A 22,851-nucleotide genomic window follows, 5' to 3' on the forward strand; every position below is an offset into this window, starting at 1 on the left:
GAGAGTCCCCAATACTACAAGACGTGAGTCCCTATTTGCCCAGCTGTGGAGAGCTACCTGTGGGATGACAATAAAGCAGAATCACCTTTGAACTCCATATTTCCGCTCCAGCAGGGACTGGCAATAAGGAGGGGGCTGGTGGCCCCAGAAATCAGGGAACGCCAAGACCCTGTAGTCCGGAATGGACTTGGTGCTTCCAGCCCTGGCCATGTAGAAGTGGGGGCTGTGGAATGGGATATCCCCTTGGTGTCTCTCCAGAAGCTTTGTCACTATGTTTGAGGCTCCCACTCCTCCCATGTGGCTGGGACCTAAGCAGCTCGCACAGTGAGTGTGAAATGTTTGTGTGTCCCAGGAGGCTTCTTTTAGGGGAGGATGCAGAGTGGGTGCATGGCTCCTGCATGGATCTTCTCTTTCACAAAGGGCATCTGCATCTCGGACTGATTCTCCCATTGCTTGCTTTTCAAGGGCTGGAGCCCCAGTGCATTTCTCCTTCTTTGCCCAGCTCTGCACTGGAGTCTTGAAAGCTGTTTCCTCTGGCTCTGGCCCCACGGCACTTTGGTCCCTGTGTCTGCAATGCTGCTGCTTCATGAAAGCAGCATTCGGAATGACTCGGGGGTGAGTGCCTGGCAGGCTCCCAGGCATATCTTCAAAGTCCTTCTCATCTTCAGACCCTGTTTCCAGCTCCTTTAGATTTAAAGAATAAAAGAAAGGAAAGAAATAAAGACAGATGGTGTCTCCTTCCAGAAGGAAATAGAAGAAAGAAAAGGGAAAACATTTAATTTACAGGCCTCTCAAAGTCTGCTTGCCTCAGTGACCCAGAGAGATAGAAACCCACAACCCACCTGCCAGCATTCCTATTCCTGCAAGCGACCTCTCATCGGTTCCCAGAAGCTAAACAAGGTCAGGCTGGATCAGCTGCTGGGTGGGTAACCTCCAAGCAAAACCTGGAGCATTACAGGAAATTGCATGAGGCAAAGTGATGTGCTTCTCTTTGAACTGATGCTCCAGCATGATGCAATGGGGCCAGTCTGCCAAGCAAAGTTCCACCCTTCCTAAATACAGGACTGCAATGTTAATCCAAGTTCCTGGCCACTTGCAGTCATCACAAATACCACAACATTTTGTATGATAGGAGATGCATGAACTCTGGTGTCTTGTTTAAATTTGAATAATTATATTCTGCCTTCCTACATTCCTCCGCCTCCAGTACTGAGTACAATATTCTTCTTCACTTCCTGTCCCAAACTGTTAAATGACTGGTTTGATCTACCCCAGAACTGTCTGCATTTTAAGCAGTGATGGTGTACGCTTCCCCATCACTGTGCTCCAACCCTGACCTTGACTGACCACCTCTAGGGGTAGACAAGCCAGTTTAATCTCCGTGTTCCATTTGATTCTCGGCATCTCTGTTGAACCTGCCAACAAGGGTACAATATAATCTCCATTCGTGGATGTGGGTTTTTTCTCACGTGGGTATTTAATTATTTATCCACTGGGCCCCCATGACCCAGCCTTTTTGCTAAATGCCACCAGACAGCTTTCCGATGTTAACACCTTTCACCCACTACCAGCTGGGGCTGCACTCAACCCAACGAGCTCCAGGTGCGTCTACATTTTGGATTCTCCGATACCTTGAGTCATCCAGTGCTCCCCTTTGCAGTACGTCCGTCTGCCCACCTCCTCTCAGTCAGCAGCCCCAGTACTGCACATCCCTACCTGCGTTCACAGATAAAGGAAGTCACAATGTTATCCTACCTGGAAAGCAAGGGAAAGTTCAGGACACATTGCCTCATACTGCTCAAGCTCCTCCTCTGGCCTGTCAAGACCTGGCTTTGAGCTCAGTTTGTTCACATCTGTCTCCAAATCATCATCCTTCAAAAGTCAAAGTAGGAAAAGAAATAAATTAAAGGTGCTATCGACCCATTTGGGACGGTCTCTGAGTTGATAGTTATAAAACGGTATATTACATCCTGCCTTTCATCTGGGAATCTCTAAGCACCTGACACACGTGAAGTAAACCAGCCACCCTTGGCAACTAGATGAGAGCAATGAAATTCATTTTTATAGAAGGGCAAACAGAGGCAGAAAAGTTTAAGTCACCTGCCCACAGCCATAGAACGATCCACTGGCATGTAACTCAAAAGTCCTGGACAAGATTTTCAAAAGTGAGTAGTGGGTTTGGGTGCCTCGCTATTTGAGTGCCCAAGCTGAGACACCTTATAGGGGCCTGATTTTCAGAAAGTGCTGAGACCCACCCTCTGAAAATCATGCCCATTTAAAGGTGTCTCAACTTGGCCACCCAAAAAGTGTGGCACCCAAAGCCACCAGCCAGTCTCCTGAGTATCCAGGATGTGCTGATGTAACCTGCAGATGTGCTGTCTCAGGTGTTGAATGAAGGAGTGAGAAAACACCTTTGATTCAGAGACCAGACAATCAAACAATTTAGATTTAAGAAAATCCCACAGTATGTCACAGGCAAAATTAGTTTTGCTGATTACCAGCAAAATAGCATCTTCTAGTGTCCTGCCTCTTCAAACCAAGATTGCCTTGGTCCCCACTGCTGCTCATCAGGGCCCCCTCTCTCTGCCTTCGAAACCCAAATCCCCATCCCTCTACTACACACCTCACTGAGCCCTCAAGCACTGATTTCTCATCTGTTACTTTATTTATATCTTTCTACACTGTTGATAAATAGCTTTTAGTCTCTTGACCAATCCATCTTCTGTTCATTTTTTTTTTTATTCTTTTGGGTTTGCAGTTATCTATAAAGCAACGACAAGGATCATGTCTGAAACTTGCACATCCAAAGGCAACTGTGCATTGACATGCATCCCCCTCCGTATCAGATATAAGAGTCAAAGACATGCAGTGTCAAGTGTTTAGTCATCGCATAAGAGAATGGGAAGGGGGGGGTCGGGTGGCTAAATGGCATTGATGAATGGCTGCGACATGACAGCATTATTCAAATAATTCAGCATGCAGTTAGCAAGCATTCACCACCAAACCACAACAAAGAAGCAATTTGCTCTTGATAATAACTTCAGAAATGATTCTATTTATCAACAAACTCCCATGAACACCAGGGTGTCGACAGCAGTTCAAACCCTGAGCCATAGCAGTACTGAAAGGCTGAGCTGTTTCTACAAAGTGTTACTTGTGTTGACTTGAGGCGGTGGTTGGAACTGGTTGACACGGGAGTCAGCAGTGAGTGTTGGAGGTTTGCTGGGCTCTTGAAGATTGGTTTGGATGGACTGACAGTTTGGAGAATTATGTGGAATCTGTAGGTGTGGGTTTTAATGATGTGGATGGTGGGGATGGGCTCCATGACAGGACTGGATGTTCGATTGGTACGGGGACTCCGGTTTTGGTAGAGCTGATCAAATAATTAGAGAGAGGATTCACAAATATTTTCACCAATAAAAGTGTTGTGCTAAGTTCACTATGATTAGTATTAGACATTATTCACAAATATTTGAACACCTGCCAAGTAGCTGTGAAAAAGTTTTTGAATCACAATTGTATCAGGAAATTGAGCACAAATGATTCTTTGCACAAAAATTTTCACTGAAAGTTCACGACTCATCCTACATTATCAATCTGTGTAAAAGTCAGTCAGAAGGTGGGGTAGCATGAGACTTATGAGACCAACCATACGAGACCAATAAATAAAACTCATATTCAAAGCAAAGTGTTGGCAAACAGCCAATAAACTAAAAACTGTTCACAACTAGTTGGTGAATCCTTATGAATAATGAACATAATTACAGATTTTAGGATGTGTTTGGGAATGAATTACTAAACAAAAAAGGGGCTAACTTGGCAAAGAACATGATTTCTAATGAACAGTTTGGCCAGTTTTCAGATGAAAATAGTCACTAAAGGGAAGGTTAGCACGCTGAGCCCATTTGTTTTCTTTCCTTTTTGTCATTTGGGTGACATATTAATGTTCAGGTAGGCAGGGCAGGCAAACAGTGAAAAGAACATTCAACTCACATCTAAACTGCATCAGATCACACGGCATTTGTGCCCTTTTGAATTTGATGCCCACAAACATTTGTAGGAACAAGGTTTTGTTTGCAAAGATGTTTCAGAGGGTGAAAACTCATTCATGCTGGAATGTGTGTTTGTACAAAAATGCATTTTCACAGCAGAAACGTTTGCATGTGTAAGCAGGGTCTGAATGAACTCTCCCCTGACAGCTAGTTTGGGAGGGGGAGAGACTTCAGGGGCAAACTGAATATACATGAATACACTACTCTGCGTAGGTATCTAGCAGACAGGAGTTGTGTTACTCCAAGTGACCAGCTTTGTCTGGTGTTGGGTTACAAATCATGCCATCAGGTGGTCGAGTGAAATCTACATAGAACACATCAGCGGACATCGGCAATACCAGGAGGGATGAGCTGGAGTGCCAATGAGAAGCACTGTTGGGAAAGTTACTGAAATACTTTCCTGATGAATTGTATTTTGTAAATGGACAACCTACCCTAAATGCTCAATTACTGAGGGACAATCTTCACTCATTGCTATATTTGCTTTCCACAGCCAACTCTGTATAACTTTTCATGAGTGATGTACCCGAATACTTGGATGCAAATATCCAAACTGTATTCTTAAATGTATTCACCTAAATTTCGGTTTGCTGATTATGCACTATATGTATCTTATGACTTTTAAAACAAACTTTGTATTTGTGGATAATCTAAGCACTATACCCAGATGTACAGACACTCTTTTCTTAACCTGTGTATTATTATATAACTTTTAATACTGAATGCAGGGGTAGTGAAATGTTGTTATCAATGTTATCTTCACTGTATGAGTAAAGGGGAGCAGAACTGTGTTGAGCTTGTCCCGACTGAAAGGAACTCGCTAAGCCAGGGGCTCGAATGCCAGACCCCTAAGAAAGTAAGAGGGGCAGAGACAGGTCTCCCAGCCAGGAGGTGTGGACTCTCCCTAAGGGTCTCTGATCTAGTTTAACCTGTCTCTTCCCACTGTTCAAAGATAGAGCTAAATAGGCTTCATTAGGAGCCCTTTGTTATGTTAAAGCGCTCAAATGAGAGCTGAAATCACTTGAGATGGGGCAGTGTTTCTGCCCAGCCTGCCATAGCTGAAAATCATTAAGAGACTGATGTGCAGAGATCACAGCAAAGAGGCAAGTGGCAGTAGAAGATGACTGACAGTTGGCTGGCGAACAAGCGGCTGGCGAGGCAACGAGCGGCTGATGAGCAGCGGGCAGGGTGACTAGTGGAGAGGAACCGTGGCTGGCGGGCCAGCCAGGCAGTGAGGAACCACAGGTGGTGGGCTGGCCAACAGAGAGGAACCGGGGCTGGCAGGCCAGCCGGTGGAAAGGAACTATGGCTGGTGGGACAGCCAGGCGGCAAGGAACAGCGGCTGGCGGGAAGGGCAGGACGGCCAGGAACAGCGGCTGGCAGGCTGGCCAGGTGGTGAGGAACCGCAGCTCGCAGATCAGCCAGCAGAGAGGAACTGTGGCTGGCGGGTCGGCCAGCCAGAGCAAGTGCTCAGATGGCAGCGCAAGCAAGGTGCCTTCTTCCCTGGGTTGGAGGTGAACTCTCACAGATGCACCTCTGAAGTCTGGGTCCTCACTGACCAAGGACAAACACTGTGAGTGGGATATGGTGAGGGAGCACTCTGGGTTGGGTGTCCTGCTCACAGTATTATGATTATGAATCCTGCTTGTGGCATTTTCCCTAATTAATGTCGGGTAACTTCCCTCCTTTCATTAAAAGTTTCTTCTCTACACTCAGACTCTGTGTTTGCGAGTGGGGAAGTATTGCCTCTCAGAGACACCCAGGGGTGCTATGTAATTTTTCCAGGTTACTGGGTCAGGGCTTGAGCTGGTTCTGTGCTGTATTGTTGAAAAGGAACCCCCAGATATTGAACCCGGCCCTGGTTGCTGCCGGCTCCACCTAGCAGAAGGGTTGCAAATGCATCCTCAATTTGTGCCTTTCAGAGCTGGGTGTGGCAGGGAAAGAGAGTGAGGAGAGAAAGCAAACAATGTTCTGAATAATTATTTGTTCATGAGATGAGCAGGAACAGGTAAAAGAAAGTGGCTAAGAGTAGGTGCTCCAGCTGTAGCTTAAAGGAGCCAAGCTGTTTTAAAGACTGGGGTCCAGGTACATAGCCAAAATATAATGCTATTGTGATAGGGAAAAAAGGAAAAGGTTAATACTTCCTAAAATCTCCTAGGCCTCCCATCACCTTCTCCTTAAAGTGCCTCCCATGCCCTCTGCCTGGAAGAATCAAAGCTCCAGTGAGACTTATTCATGACTCTAGTTGTAAAAGGTATAATCACTCAAATAGGAAATGGAAAAAATACCATGTGACCTACATACAGCTCAAATTGGGACTATGAAATACATGAGGTGACAGTTCGTGAGCAAACCATGGCCTGAAAGCAGATCACCCAAAAGTTTTATTCCTGTAGTAAATGCGAGCGAGGAAGAAATGTGGGGAAATCATGATCCTGTTCAGAATCTGTTGGGGAACAGAAACAAGGAACTCAGAGTGATGACCAGATTGTTCCCGGGAACAGATTGGCCAGCTCTCTCTATAATAACGGGCAAATCATACAGGTTACCTACACAAAGCTGAAGTATTCTCAGCTTCTCAGACACCATCCTGGCCACAGCTGCCAAGCAGCTGCATCCAGCAGTGCAAGTAAGTCAGTGCAGTCTGGTATGCCGGAGCAGCAAGCTATCTATAGCCAGTACGGTGTACCGGAAAGACACCATACCGCCCCCAGCCCCTCCACAGAGCTGCCTCTCAGGAGAACAGGGCTGGGTGGGGGAGCTGGGAGCGGTACGGCAGCCAGAGGAGTTGCCCGCATTCTGTTCCTTTCCCTGCATGCTGCTGCCCCCGCAGTGGGGAAAGGAGCAGAACCCCCAGCCCTGTGCTCCGGCAGGGCGGCTGCTGTGTGGAGCCAGAGGAGAAGCAGCTCCATGGAAGGGTAGGGAATGGGGCTGGGAGTTCTTCTGCTCCTTTCCTGGGATGGGGAGGGGAGAGGAAGAGTGTAGGGGCTCCGGGCTGGGGGTGGGGCAGAGTCATGTGGGGGGGTCATGTGGGGAAGTCACGTGCCCCCCGCCCTTACCTGGTGTGCCCCCCACCCCGTACTGGGAAGAAAATAATATTACTTACACCACTGGCTGCATCCCAAACTGCCTAGACGTCTGCCTGCACCATTTAGCTGTGTGTTCAAGAGACCGCCCTTCCAAGGAAGATGTTGCTCTTGCCTTTTCTGCAGTCAAGCAGCCCTATATGATTATATGTCTGCTTTGGGTCCACAAACAAATCAACTTTCTCTCTGTGAATGGCAAGGGTGCCAATTAGGGAGGGCAACACACCAGGGATGTCCCTAGCTATTCTGGGGCCCTACGCAGGCCTCTGAGGGGGTAGGAGCCGGGGGGCTGGCCCCAGGCCTCTGTGGAGTGGGCCTGGCTTGGGGGGCAGGGGAGAACCACCCCCCAGCACTCACCGACAGTGCGGCTGAGCTCAGGGGAGTGGAGGCAGGGCTGGGGAGGAGCAGGGGTGGGGCTGAGGAGGGGAAGGGGCAGGAAAGAGGCGCAGTCCATGGGGAAGAGCCGGAGCTGGAGCAGCACGCAGCTGCGCAGGGCACCCAGGAAATTTGATGCCCCAAATTTCCTGGTGCCCTACACTGCTGCGTGCTTTGCGTATGGGTAAGGACGGCCCTGCAGGACACCTCACCCTGAGTTTCTTGCAGGAGGTGGGCTCCCAGGCGGACCTCTTAACTGCACAGAATTAGTGTGGAATGCGAGTTCTGCAGACAGGTGCTTCTGGCAGCTTGTGCCCTTGGGGCAGGGAGTCAGTGTCTTATTTACAAACAGAGGCAGGGTGATTAAGATAAGAAAGGTTAAGGATCTGGACGTCATTAGATGAATCTGTAAAACAGTAATCCCTCTGGGAGGGAGTGGGGGTTGCAGAGAGAAAGCAGGGGACTCAGAAGAAATATAGCCAAGACCTCTAAGCTAAGTTTACTTTCAGAAAAGAGGGAGATGTGAGGAGGGCAGGTGAAAAGAAGGGGCCAAAACCCAGGGAAGGGTTAGCAGTGATATAGCAAATTTTCCACTCTACTTGTGGTACTTATGTGGCCCCATCACCATAGTATCTGAGCGCCTCACATCACAGCCCTTCGGTGAGGTAGAGCAATGCTATTATTCCCATTGTACAGATGGGGCACTGAGGGACACACTTGGATGATCAGATGTCCCAACTGTATAGGGACCATCCCGACCTTTGGGGCTTTGTCTTATATAGGCGTCTATTACCCTCCACCCCCTGTCCTAATTTTTCACACTTGCTGTCTGGTCACACAAGGGGACACAGACTAAAGGCCAGATTTTCAAAGGCATCTAGTGGGAAAACGTAGTCCCTGAGCCAATGCATATATGATGTGTAACTCTGGATAAGATGGCCCAGATATTTAAGTATGAAGTGTATAGTTATTGACCACACATGTTATCACGTGTTCACTGTGATGTTAATATCTATGAGTGGAGGCACTGATGCCAATAATTTTACTTGATTAACATCTAGAAGATTAGACCCTCCAATTTTCTTTCAAGAGGAAGAGCTGCCCAGAGCTCCTCTGCTGTTAATTTTCCTTTCCTGCCTGCAGTGGCCCTGAGATACCTCAGAAGTCTCAATATTTTTCCTCAACTTTAAAAGATGGAATTTTCTTGGTGTTTGGTTTTAAATATTCTCCTGTGAAAACTGCAATTCAAGCACTGTAGTGTGACCCTCCTGGAAAGTAACTAGCCTCTAAACAGAAGGCAGTGTTGCCAACTCTCATGATTTTGTCATGAGTCTCATGATAATTATTGTTTTCCTTAAAGCCCCAGCTCCTGGAGTCAAGTGGATACGTGATGATTTCATCCTTCATTCTTAAAGAGAAATGAAGTTTCTAGCCCTTGTGGCTGTGGAGATGTGACCCCAGTGCACTGTGAAGGCTCAAAAAGCAGAATGTAAATAAAAAGAACACCAAATCTATTATTTTTACATAATATCATTAGTTTTAAAGCCAATCTCATTATTTTTGGTGAGTTTCTAGTCTATTTGTAGTGAGGTAACACCCCTAGAGCCCCAGGCAGGTGCAGTATAAACTCATGGGGTCTTGCCCTAGTAGGATGTTTCCAAAAGTTAAATGATCTATTCCAAGCTTGATGAACTGCAAAAAAAGTGATAGAAAGTAATCTAGATTTTTCTACAATTGTTTCAATTGTTGTATTCAAGAATTAGTAACAAAGTAAGAATACACATTACAATTTTAAACCTAACCAGTGTCCCTTAATTGACACAAGATGTCAGAACATATTAGTATTAGAGCTGAGTAGGTCTAATATTTATTTAATTCTTTCTTTCTTTCAGAATTAGAAATTATTATCTGACAGGAGCACTCTACCTAAGTTCCTATCTGAAAAACAAACAGAGTTTTCAGGTGCCCAAGTAGCCTCTGGAATCACAGTTAAAATTATCCCCCACCTCATCTGAAATGGCGCCCCTGCCCATCAGAGCTCAAAATTGGGGCGAGGGGGACCAAAAAAACTTCCCTTCACAGAACATGGAGCATTTTAAAGGAAGCTGTGACTCATATACCTACTTCCTCTTTATGCTCTAGGTCCTCGTTATCCAGGTCTTTTTCCACTTCTTCCTCACCATCATCTTCATAGCCATCTGCAAAAGTAGAAAAGAGGTGGAGCAGGTGGCCTCCATCATAATAGCCTTCTCCCTAGCCCACCCCAAAAAGGCAGGCCACCCTCGTGTGCAGTATTCATGTCTTGTCCCTATAAACCACCACAAAGCTGAATGTAAGACTTAGAATAAAGATTAGATCCCATGTGTTCCATCAGATACAGCTTTATATGGGATCTAGGGCTTCCTAGACGCCCATTACTGGTGTATCTGAGCACCTTCCATGTAAAAGTCAATAGCAATAATGAAGTCCCTAGTGGACTTTATGGCATCTCTGGCTCTTCTTCCTTCTGGGGGGTAAAAATTATCTTGGGCCTGGATTTTATTGCTTGATTTGCTTGGTTTAGGTTTGCCGGAGGTGGGGTAGGCAAGTAGGGTGGTGAGTTTTATTCTTGCTATGGTATGTCCTACATACCTAGACTAAAAGAAGCAGGAGTATCCAGAGGAAAGCAGAAACGTCCCATGAAAATCAAGGAAAATCCTGAAGATCAATACCTTCTAAAGAGGTGAGGCAGAAATTTGGAGGTATAGAGCAGAAGCTCCACAATCTTTGCTGAAAATGGTTGCACACATGAAATAGTAGTCAGAGGTTTGTTTGGGTTGTGCCATAATGGTGCTGGTAAGGAGCATGAAGGCTGGCAGTGCACAAGGTCATATTTGTTTCATTCCCGGGCACGCTTCTTGCATGTATGCTGCTCTCCTGCCTGGGCATACACCCTCCTGGCCTGCAAGTGCTCACAAACTCCATTCACATAGCATAGCTGCAGCCAGATTATTCGAGAAGGAAAAAGAGCCATTGGTTGGCAGTATCAATTTACTAAAAAAGTTGCAAGGAAGGATGTGTGCACACACCCACACACTCACACCCCCACACATGGGCGGTGAGGTATATGGGCCCGTGGTGCCTGTGCTCCACCAATATTTAGGAAAGAGGGCCCAGCTCCACCAATGTTTGGTGCTTTGGGGGGCTCCTGGTGTCGCTCGCGGGAAGGGGCAGAAGCCAGAAAGAGATGGGGTGGGAGCTTGGGGGAAAGGGTGGAATGGGGTGGTCTGGGGCCGGGTCACACGCTGCTGCCAGCGCCAGACACCTCCCCCCCCCGCTAACTCTCCAGGCTGCCCTGGACCCCATGTCCCGCTGAAGGGCAGGGCCCCCCAGAGCACAGGGTCTGGGGCGGTTGCCACAGTCCGTCCTATGGACAGGATGACTCCATTCTGGGCATCACCAAAAATTATATAAACCTGCTGTGCTCTCTCTGTCTCACACACACACCCTCCCTTCCCAGTTGCCATGAAGCAACAGTAGTTCCAGCCTTTGCCAAGGCCATTCCTTCGGGTCACTTTAAAGCAATAAGGATTTAATTTCATTTCCCCTACCCTTCACTATCTCACATCTCCCCTGCTAGCCTTGACAGAAAGTGAGGGATTCAGACCCAGTTCTATAGCATAACAGTCTGGACCACCATGCAAGTTTTAAATGAAAAGCTCAGGACAAGATTCCTCTCTCCCCTGGCCCCGACCTTCCATTCTCCCCATCAGTCCCCCACTGTCCCCTCTCCCCCCCCCCCACACATTCTCTCTTCAGTCAGCAATTTACCTTCTGGTCCTCCACGTGGAGATTCAGAGCTGACACTCCCAGGAAGAGAGAAGGAATAGGAGCTGTGTACTGTAGCCAAAGGCAGAGGCCCCTTGGGGTAGCACTTCCTCAGGATCTGGGCCACTGTAGTTACTATAGGATCCAGGAGCTTGCTATCCAGGCAATCCTAGGCACCAATGAAGAAGAATATTCAGTGATGTTTGCCATTCAGAAGCATCCTTCCTCTTGCACAGATCTGCCAGACATTAAAATAGCTGCTTCCCTGAAAGCCTTAAAGAGCAGCATTTGAATAATATTCAGGCAGTTCTGCATCAACTCCTTATATTTCCCGTGTTTCTCTTTCATCCTTTTCCTTCCTTATCACAGCAGGGAAGTCTACACGGGAGCACAGCATCTTGGTTTTTTAATAGTTTATCTGCTTCTACAGGTCATTCACCATCTCCTGGTACATCCATCTAAAGGGCACAGGGTTCCCTAGCACCATTCGAAGGCACTGGGGTCAGAAAAAAAAAAAAAAGAGCACCTGCTACTGAGTTATCCATACACCTCCCTACAGCTAGCGTGGAGCAAAATTCTTCAGCTGGAGCTCTTTGGGGGGCACAAAATGCTGATTCAGCGACCAAAACGTTTTGTGAATGCATGTCAGTTTCACCGAACTGATCATTTAAAACAAATGACAAAAAAAAGTCTAAATGTTTCTATTTTTCAGTTTGAAAGAACTTTTAATTCAGAAATTTCCTTCCAATTTAAAAACACTTTTTTAAAAAAAAAGCTCTAAATCCAAATGAAATGCTTCATTTCACCAGAAATGAATTTTTCTTCGCTTTTTAGCTTTCTGAAAATTGTGATAGATTTTATTGTCAGCTCAACTTTTTTTTTTCTTTTTTTTTAAAATTTTTAAGACGTGCCAGCAGACTGGAAGTCTACATAAAACACAGTCCCCTCCAGCACTGAACTGTGGCTTAATACTGATTCAGAAGGGACAGCACTTCCTACTCAGCCACCCATGTCATCCCTGAGCCAGAGTGTGATGAGTAAAGCTACGATTATGTCACAGAGGTCACAGAATCCTTGACTTCCACTGATCTCTGTGACATTTTCTGCCCTGGGGCTGGAGCTCCCAGCCAGCCATGTCCTCACAGCTCCCAGTCCCCAATCTGGTGGGGGCACCCTGCAGCTGCCCATCCACAGCAAGAGGCTGGCGGACCCTGCAGCTGCCCAGCCATGACGGCCAGCAGGCGCCTGAATCTGCCCAGCCGCAGCTGCAGCTACCAGCTGTCCATGGTGAGGGGACCCCACAGCAGCCCAGTCCCAGGGGCAGGAGGACCCTGGAGCTCCAACACACCACATCAGTGGGGGACCCAGGAGCCCCAGCAACAGTGGGTGCTGAACCCACCTACCCCTTTTGTCAGGGATATTTTTAGTGAAAATCAGGGACAAGTTGCGGGCTGCCGTGAATTTTTGTTTATTTCCCATGACCTGTCCCTGACTTTTACTAAAAATATCTGTGACAAAAGCTTAGCCTTAGTGATGAGTCATCAGAAGCAACTACCTGCAGGTCTAGTAATAGGCCCTGTGCCATTCAGCAAGGGTTTAGTCAATCCACAGGCAAGAACCCACACCCAGGTGATCCAACCTCAGGCACATAGGCTCCTAAGGGAAACGATCTCTCTATTCTGCTCAGCATCACTACCTGGCCAGGAACACTCCCATTGCCAATTGTTTTAATAGACTGCCCTTGCTCCAACTCCAGCCTACTCCCCATGCGCACGTGTGCACACACACACACACACACACACACACACACACACACACACACACACACACACACACACACACACACACTGGAACCACAGATTTTCATCTTGAAGGACTTTTATTTTAAATTAAGGAAAACAAGACAAGCAAGAATAAAAAGGGAAGTCTCCTTGGGAGGGTGCAATGGGTGAGTGCCTCTTCTGGAACAAGGACAGCAGCTCTGAGAACAAAATGGTTGCTGCCTCTGCCCAAAGGTGGAGTTCTTAGTCATTTATATGTGCAATACAGAGAAAACAAAGGAATCGTCGTTTCATAGCTACAGCGCATATATACACCACAGCCTCCTCAGGGGGAAGAGGACTGCAAAGCTAATATAGCTATCATCTGTCTAGCTAGCTTCTTATGCTGTACCATGCCTGCTAGCATAGTAGCTGAGTGTCTGTATCCTTGGTGACTTGGGACTGAGCCCTCACACACCACAATATCAGTGGAAGCCACAGAAAGCATCATAAAGGCACCAATACATGAAAGAGCAACATCAACATGATCTTTTATTACCATTCAGAATGTTTACACCCTCTCGGTAGACATTGAAAATGGAACAATCCAGAAGACAGAATAAATGGTTAGTGCCGTTGGCTGAGCATCCCACAGTGGGAAATATGGAGGGCCGGGGCTATTCAGCTCGTCCAGCAGGGTGATTGGTGAACAAACTGAAGTGCTTTGTAATACGCAATAAAAGGAAAACGGCTGTATTTTATACAGGCTCTTGGTCCACTTCCGCCTGTATGAATGAAGGGCATTATAAGAGTCTGTGGAATTAGGCAGGATTCCTATGGGGAAGCAAGAAAAATAACCTAGAATTAGGCAGGATTCCTATGGGGAGGCTAGAAAAATAAGAGTGGGAGAAAAGACAATTCTGAAATCAGCTCTGAGGAAGGGAAGAGCAAAGGCCTACAAGAACTGGTTTCTAGTCACAGCTTTGCCTCTGACTCACTGTCTAATACAGGGCAAGTCACTCGGCTTCTCTGTGCCTCAATTTCCTTATCAGTAAGAGACACTTTACCTTGCAGCTATTTTTGTGAGCCTACGTTCATGAATGTTTGTAAATGCTTTGAGATCCTCACATGATGTGGTCTGTAAGTGGGCAAAGAACTGTTTGTGAAGCACAGTATAACGTCAAACAGGAGTCCTCTGGATACAGTCCAAAGGTGCGGATTAAACCACATAGCATCTCATGTATGCGCAAATAGTGGTGTGAGGGTAAAGTTGCTGCAAGCATGCTGCTTGGAAGGGTGATAGTAGCTGTGAACAGACTCAATTCTTAGTTCAGAAATCCAAAGTAGAGTTGACCTGAACTCAACTCATCTGTGCTGTAGTCTCTGCACTCCGTGTATTTGTGAGTTATTTGATGCCAGTATAGGAAAGGTTGAGACTATAACAATATTAACTGAGAGGAAAGGCTAAGGCACAGGGACTGAGGAGATACCAGCTGAGCCAAAAAAGAAATCAGATGTGCAAATAATAAAGAAGCAGAGAGGGTGCTGCATGCAACCATCTCCTGCACACTCTTGCGGGGCAGAGAACATTTTCTCATCTCACTGCGACCTGCATGCCTCCAAGGCCTGTGAGCTCTGTCTGAGACTTCAGCCAGATTAGGCCAATAGGTCGTGTTTAAAGATGTGTTTGCGAACATGTTTTAACCAGCACATTTAAGCATGAGCATAGAAAGAGTTTAACACAACAGCTGAGTGGGAAAAGTATTTCTGTTTCATGGAGACTTGTAATATTTCAACATTTGTTTCCGTTCTGATTCAAAATGAAAATCCACATTTTTTTTTTAATTCACCACAGAAGAGACTGGAGCCCCATTTCTGGGGCAGGGTATCTGATGGGTTACCACAGAGCAGGGGATCCAAGAAGCCCAGGCTGCTGAAGTGCCATGCTCAGGACTCCCAAGGCTTCCAGGCTCTCGGCTTCCTGTCAGCATGCCAGATGGGCTACTGAGGATCCAAGGTGATTGAGCTGGCAGGGAAGCAGGCAGGTTTCTGACAGAAAACTACCTGACAGGCAGCGTTCCATATGAGTCTTTCCTGGGTTCTGTTGGAACATCGTCAAAATCAAATAGTCTTAAAACATTTTCGTTTCAACACATAAGCAAATGCAGCCAATTCCAATGAAAGAACATTTTGTCAGATTTTTCCAACCAGATCAATTTAACATCTTTAAAACCAGGTTAGAGGGACATAGAATGAATCACCACTGGCTAATACATTTGTAAAGGGGTTAAAATACCACCTAGGCAGGGACTCTCAGTAGATTCTGTCTCCCAGAGCAGGGAGGTCTCTCACTGTAGCCAGCACACTCTCCCTGGATCTCTCTATCATGAGGATGCTGAAGAGTCCCAGCAGCGGCAGCAGTGCGATGTGCACACACTCATCTGTGGTTTCTAGCTGTGAGTGGGGAATTGGGCGGGATCCTCACAGGGTTGTACCTTTCCTCCAGGCGGTTGGGAGAACATCATTTGATCTCTCAGGGAGACAGTGTAAGACCAGAAATGTACCTTTTAGGGGTCAAGGAATGTGATATTTTGGACTTATTAACCTTGGTGATTCCCCTGCCAACAGATCTCCCATGGCACGTGGTAGAGAAAGCAAACTGGAACCCCCTGAAGCTGTCATTTCTGCTCGACTTCCAACCTTTGGAAGGATTAGCATTCTCACTCTTCACGGGATTCTTGGTGCGTCGTATCTTGTTTATTCACCCAAGGTGACCCAGTGTTTGCACTTTTCAGGGTGTTTCTCCCAGGCTGAGCTATCAGGAGACATTAGCTCAGAAGGCACCATGGACTGATAAAGGCTTATAAAGGCAACAAGCCATGATCGGCTGTCACAGACATTGCTCTCACACAGCTGCTTCCATTCACCACATGCATTGGGGACTTACTGTTCACAAGAGCCATTAACCTGATTGAAACCTTGCTACATCTGATCCCCTAGCCCCACCTGAAGCAGTGACCAATTCCTCAGGCACCAGAGGAAGGACGTCCCATTAGGATGCATCTCCCATGCATCCGTGAGATGCTGCAGCGGCTCAGCCACAGGGAGAGATTGTGGAGCATCTTGGGAGATGCAAGCTAGCAAGGGAGTAGGGTCCATAGGAAGAATAGGGGCATGAGGGACCTGGACCTACAATTCCCATGAGGCCCTGCAGAGGCGCAGACAGACGGAGATTAACATTAAAGATGAAATGTTTCAACATTTCTGAACTGATTTTTTGTTCTCTGAAAAATTTCAATGTTTTGAATTTTTGTCCTGATTCGGGACAAAAAAAAATAGTCAAAGTATCGCAATTTTCTACAGGACGGAAATTCCATTTTTCAATCAGCACCGCTTAAAACATAAGAAGAATTCTACGTTGCAACTGTAGAACAAGCCAGAAGCAGCTGCTGAGCTGGCTCAGTCTAGTCCCCAGATTGTGTTTACCTGTGCAGTGGTGAAGAGGATCTCCAGGCCACGGGCACTGAGAAAAGTCTCCCTGGCAGATCTGATGTTGGTGATGTGTTTGAGGCAGAGCAGGAGACCCCTGCGGACATGGATGTACCTATTGGAGGCATCACAGCGGTGCCAGTCCTGGTACAGCCTGAGCAGTTCACACAGGTAGCCTCTGCTGACTGCCCGTCGGCTGTTAGACTCTGAAACCAAAGGGATATGGCTGAGTTACAAACTTCCCCACACACACACACACACACAAGTACTGATTGATGATTGTCACATATATGCACAATGCTCACACACTCGCATGCACACACTTGCACATCCATTTGGTCTTGCGCACACAATCACAGACATGTTTGTTAACTTGATTTTAATAATTTGCATGGGTGACCTTAATTGTTATTTGTTAAGCATAGAGCACATGCTTGACATAGCACTAAGCAAAGCAAAAACTAAAGACAATTCCTGCAGTGAGATGCTTGGCACGAGTGGGAGATGCTGGATTGACAGCCCTGGAGACTGAAGTATTTTATTTACACCCACTATGAATGGAGCACAGGGCAGCAGCCGTAGTTGTGGCTGCCTCCATCTGACCCACGCACCGCACCCCCTATGTTCCTCAAAATGAATATGAAAGAGGGAGGGGCCGCTGAGGAGGGAAAAAGAGAGATGCAATATGATTGGTTGGGAGAGGGTCATGTGATCCTCATACAGTAGTATGGATCCCAAAGGAGACTGACCTACAGAGGGCAACAAAGCCAACCACTTTTCAGTCACATGACCCGGCCCCAGACAATGAGATTGTGTTGGCTACTGAAAGGTGTGATGCATGCTCACACACCCCTTTGTAATGAAAGCCATTGCACAACAGAGATTGTAAAATCACAGCCCCTTCTGCTATTTCAGGGCCGCCAACCCAATCATTAATCATCAATCAGGCTCAGAAGATCATTATTAACTTAAAAATCACGAGTGGTTTTTTTTTTTAAACAAAACACCACGTTTGGTTTCTTTTTCTTTGCCCTATGGTTTCTGAGCCTTTTGTGTGCGATCAGGTCACATTTTCAAGCTTCACTCCAAAACCACAAAGATTTAAAAGTTCTTTACAAAAAATGAACACTGAGATTCTCACAATCACATCTCCAGATGCTTGGTCTTTAAGACAAACAAACACCAAATATCGCAAGACTCGCAATAAAATCATGAGAGCTAACAACACTGCCATTCAACATTTCTGAAGCGCCTTTTCCCTGCATTCCTTGCCATGCCCCAGCATGTGCGAGTACAGGCAAGCTCCAGGTTGTTCTTTCCCCTTTAAACCAGCCCTTGAATGAATGTATTTTTCCTGGCTGGTCCACCACACGCCCCATTCTGACACACTTCAGAAGCTGCCAGGAGCATGCTCATCAACCCACAGGGCCAGGAAGCATAAATTGGGCCCCCTGAATCCCAATTACTGTATGCAGTTTGCAAGAGAAAGCTCTTGGTATGGGTTTTCCAGGGCTAGTGGGCTCCAATCTATTGCTGTTTCATTAAACAGAGCGCCAGAACCACTCACACCTGGAGTATTAAAGTCATCAGCAGAGATTTACTGGGAGAAGAGGAAGAAGGAAGCCAGAAATTAAGGAGGAGAGAGAAAGGCAGTGAGACTGGGGCCAAGGGAGGTCAGCAACCAGGAGAGAATGGGAAGGCACTGGGGCAGGTGTAGGGGCTGCAGGTGAAGGGCAGACAGCAAACATCAGCCTCAGTGATGGGGAGGAGGAGGAGATGTTGGGAGGGATGAAGGAAGGACCCTGTGGCAAGTCTTCTCTATCTGTTCTTTGGAAACATCACACAGAGATCTTGCACAAAGAGGGAGGATGGGTGGGAGCAAAGAGCTCCACACAAAGCGCTGCCAATGTACTTCAATCCTGACCTGCAACCCCACTGATATACCAGTCCTGAGCTACCACATTAATCTGCTGAAGCACCTCAATCTTGAGCTGCCGTCTCTGTTATTCCACTGCACCTCAATCGAGGCCTGCAGCAGCCTCTGCTATCCTACTTCTTGGCCTCCACACAGCTCTGACAACATATCTCATGTTTTCAGCTCTGGCAATTGTGAGTGTGTATGAGACCACAGGTGTGTTACTCCTCTGACCTTCACTCAGTATTAGTGCGCACACGCATGCTAGAAAACTTTAATTGCTTGAGAATCCCTTATCAGTCCCAACGGTTTGATTCACGATTTCCTGTTAATCCTCCACCAGATGTCATGTTCGCTAACCTGCAGGATGACTAACCCCTCAAATCAGTCAATCTTCCTTGAAGAATTGCTTAGGGAGCTCTGCAAAACTACATATACATGACAAGAGGCAGAGCAGAGTCGGGGAGCTTGGGGTGGGGGCAATGTGAATCAGACTCAGGGTGGCCTCCTGCCTTGTACAGAGGCTAATGAAATCAGAATGGAGCTAGAGACACCCATTTAGCACTCCAACCCATTTGTCAGGACCCATGGGGCATAGTGGCAGTGGAAAGGGCTGGGAGTGGAGCTCGGTAGAAATTTCAACCAAAGTAAAATTCCTGTAAAATATTTTTTGAAGATTTTTTTCCCCATTTTTCAGCCAGCTCTAGCCTGGGAGTCAGGACGCCTGGCTTCTGTTCCTGACTCTGACAGTGACTCACATGTATGGCCTTGTGCAAGTCACTTGATCGTTCTGTGCCTCAGTTTCCAATCCTCCCATTGTGCATTATGGATAAAAAGCACTACACAGTCTAAGGCCTGAGTATATTCATTATTTATTTCTCTTAGGTTTCCTGTAGCACTTATCAATGTAGCATCTAAACCAGGGATCGGCAACCTTTGGCACGTGGCACGTGCCGCTTCTCACAGCCCCCATTGGCCTGGAGCGGCGAACCACGGCCAGTGGGAGCTGCAATCGGCCGAACCTGCAGACATATCAAGTAAACAAACTGGCCCTGCCTGCCAGAGGGCTTACCCTGGCGGGCTGCATGCCAAAGGTTGCTGATCCCTGATCTAAACATTGGCATTATGAACTAATGTAGGGAAGTCTGTTCTAGAGGAAAGGAAGGTTACTAGGGCAGGACACGAGGGAATTATTCTATGTCCATACCCACAACACTTTGATTACAAGAGATGAGAATTACTGGTGAGGAACCAAAATGCTGTTGTCTCATTGAGACTTTCAGTTTGGTTGGCTCTCCTGGACCATCCCATCAACCTCTCCTGTTCTCTTCCCATTGGCAGGTCTCTCTCATTCTATTCTTCCATTTCAGTTTTTTAGTCAGCAAAGCAGAGAAAGAGCAAAAAAGGAGGAATGCCAAAATCTCCAGAAGGCAGGAAGGAAAACAGAAACCTCCCCACCTGTCTCTTATCTGTTGGTCTCTCCATCTACGCGATGCACCTGTCTGTATATGTCTGTATTTTGGCTAAAATACAGATGGTGGGTATGAGTCATAGAGATACAAGCAGCACTGTGCACATTTGTAGGCAGTAAGAAGTCATCTCCTCCTGGAGTGGATTTGCATCTCCTGTGTGGTAGGTGGTAGAATGCCCTTTGCCTCTCAACCTTTCTGCTGTTGGTCCTCCACTGTGCTACAGGTTTCTACTAATATTCCATTGCAGTCAATGGATAACGAGGACATATTTGGGCCACTCTTCTCTGCCTGGACATAGCGAGCGAGTCTGATGACACAACAGGCATGCTTTGCCTGGATGGACCCAGCACAGCTGGTACATTCATCCTGGATGTTCCACAGTGGTTAAAGACGCATCTAAAGCCAGGAGCTCACACAAAAGACAAGTCTCCAGTTTCAAGGGAACTCTGCCTCGTTCACTGCTTGGCAGGCGGGGGACCCCAAAACAGGGTTTGAGGATAGCAGGTACACGTCACCAGTCAGCCGTCATTATGGCCTGAGGGGTGTTGCTGTTTCTGGGGATGCTCCTGAAGCCTCTCCTTTTCAGCCCCGCCCCCTCTGAAGCTGCACACATGGGACCACTGGTGATCACCTGGTTTATACAATCATATAACTGGATTTCAGTCAACCTGTAATATGATGACCAAGCCACTGCTTACCAGGAAGAACAAAGAAATATTTATCTTTGTATCTAGCTATTTAAATCTCTTTGGTGCTCTCTTTGTTGATCAGAATCACTCAATTAATTCATTATGCCAAGGACATGGTTTGAAGCTAAGATGCTCTGCTAAATTAACCCTGCAGTCTCCAAGAGCTTGGAAGGGGTAAACTTGTTTACCTGCAGCATCCGCAAGTTCGGCCGACGTAGCTCCCACGGGCCGCGGTTCACCGTCCCAGGCCAATGGGGGCTGCAGGAAGCAGCACGGGCCCAGGGAACTGGATGAATTCTCCCCAAAGATGGGCCTAGTTATGCAGTGAACAATGGGATGAGCCAGATCTAGTGGGCTCAGTGGTTTCAGCAAGCAGCTGATGTGGGTTCCTTGTTAAGGTGACTCCAGGGGCAGTGAGTTATATGGGCCCGTGGTGCCCGGGCTCCAGCAATAATCAGGGCCCGGGGGCTCGGCTCCACCAATGTTTGGGGCCGGGTCTCTCCCCCGGCCCCGCCTGCCTCCCCCGAGTGTCCCCTTGTCCCCACTTGCTGCCCCGGTGCACCTCCCCTGGATCCCTGAGCTGCCTCAAGCCGGTGGCTGCCCACTGCAGCTCCATCCTGCATTCTGCTCTGCTGCATCAACTGCTGCTGCAGGGTCCTAGTGCCCCACATTCACTAGTGCCAGGGCAGGCTGCCCTGACCCTGCCCTTCCTCTTCAGACCTCTCTCTGTTCCGGTGGGACCCTCCACCAGCACAGGGAGACCCCCCTCCCTCCGACCTGCAGTCACCGCTCCCGCCTCACGCTGGGCAAGGGGCAGCCCCATGTCCCACCCCCAGTGAGGCTACAGTGACGGGCAGCAGCAGGGGAGCATGTGATGGCAGCCCGCCCCCCCCGACACCCACCGCAGGGGAGGCAAGGGGGCTTCCTGGACCTGAGAGGGGTCCTAGGAGCATGTGCAGTGACAGTGGTGCAAGGTGTGTGTGCTGCCAGGGGAAGAGGGGGGCCCTCCCCCGCAGCTCGCTGCTGCCATCGGGGAGAAGGCTGTGGGGAGTCCTCCTCTCTGGCCTCAGCCCCAGGGCAGCCTGCCTGCACCCCAAACTCTTCATCCCCAACTCCGCCCCACTCCAGAGCCCGCACTCCAGCCAGAGCCCTCACCCCCTGCAACCCAACCCTTTGCCCTAGCCCTGAGCCCCTCCCACACCCCTCATCACCAGCCCCAACCAGAGCCCTCATCCCCCTGCACCCTAACCCTCTGTCCCAGCCCTAAGCCCCCTCCTGCATCATGAACCCCTCATCCCCGGCCCCATCCCAGAGCCCTCACCCCTGCACCCCAACCCTCTGCCTGAGCCCCACCCACACCCCAAACCCCTCATCACCAGCCCCACCCCAGAGCCCTCATATTTTTACATTATTTTAAATATATATATATATATTGGCTTACAAGGCAGGTGTGGTGGGGTGGGACTTGGACCTGTTCTGGGCCACACCAAAAATTATACAAACCTGCCACCCCTGAGTGACTCTCCACCCATCCCAGTATTCAGGGGGCAGCCATGATTCTGCCCCACAACCCTGCACACCCAGCCTGCGGGATGACATTTAAAGACATGCAATGTTTATTTCGTCTCTTGGAACAGCTGCATCCGACTGCAATGTCACTAAGGTTTCAACACCATGGCGAGAAGACAGAGGACACAAATGCATCCCATTGGTCAGGATGCGGTACACGTCTCCCTCTGTGCCCAGTCCACCCAGGAGATGAGTCTGTTTCAGCTATGAGCTTTAGTTCCAGCTGTAGTGACTCATGCCTTCAGCTCTGAAGGTCCCTGTTTCAGTCCCTGATGTTGGCCAAGATGGTATCTCACACAAAGATATAGCATGACATGAGAACCCTCCACTAACTGGCCATTGTTGCATCATGAACATGTGAAGATTAAGAAAGAGCAAATCAACGTCCCACAAAGCTACAGAACTATCCCCAATGGGAATTAAATCTTTAAAATTTGAAAAGGTTTAATTTTTCTCCCTTATGTTTCATTTTCTGGATGAAAGCCAAAGTGTTGAAATTCCATGAGAAATAATGTTTGCGCAAAATTTCCAATCCAGTTTTTCAGACTGAAGTGGTCTGGAGAGTTCAGATAAGGATCCAGAAATTTGAAGGACTTCTCCAAACTCCATCTCTGAACTTTCTGAAGTCCACCCATCA

The 22,851-nt window shown here is 47.7% G+C and overlaps 1 protein-coding gene across 1 annotated transcript in view; it reads right to left on the minus strand.

Annotated features, from left to right (window-relative positions):
• AGBL1 (AGBL carboxypeptidase 1) overlaps positions 1–22,851 on the minus strand; it is a 380,933-nt gene that overhangs the window by 292,647 nt on the left and 65,435 nt on the right. The window contains exons 7-11 of the mRNA XM_074966495.1: positions 16,567–16,775; positions 11,324–11,489; positions 9,638–9,711; positions 1,756–1,872; positions 86–684 (exon numbers count right to left, since the gene is read on the minus strand). Of these exons, the coding sequence (XP_074822596.1) occupies positions 86–684; positions 1,756–1,872; positions 9,638–9,711; positions 11,324–11,489; positions 16,567–16,775 (1,165 nt within the window). The remainder of the gene's footprint in view (positions 1–85; positions 685–1,755; positions 1,873–9,637; positions 9,712–11,323; positions 11,490–16,566; positions 16,776–22,851) is intronic.

Source organism: Natator depressus, chromosome 10, assembly GCF_965152275.1.
Source record: "Natator depressus isolate rNatDep1 chromosome 10, rNatDep2.hap1, whole genome shotgun sequence".
Classification (NCBI taxonomy): domain Eukaryota; kingdom Metazoa; phylum Chordata; order Testudines; family Cheloniidae; genus Natator; species Natator depressus.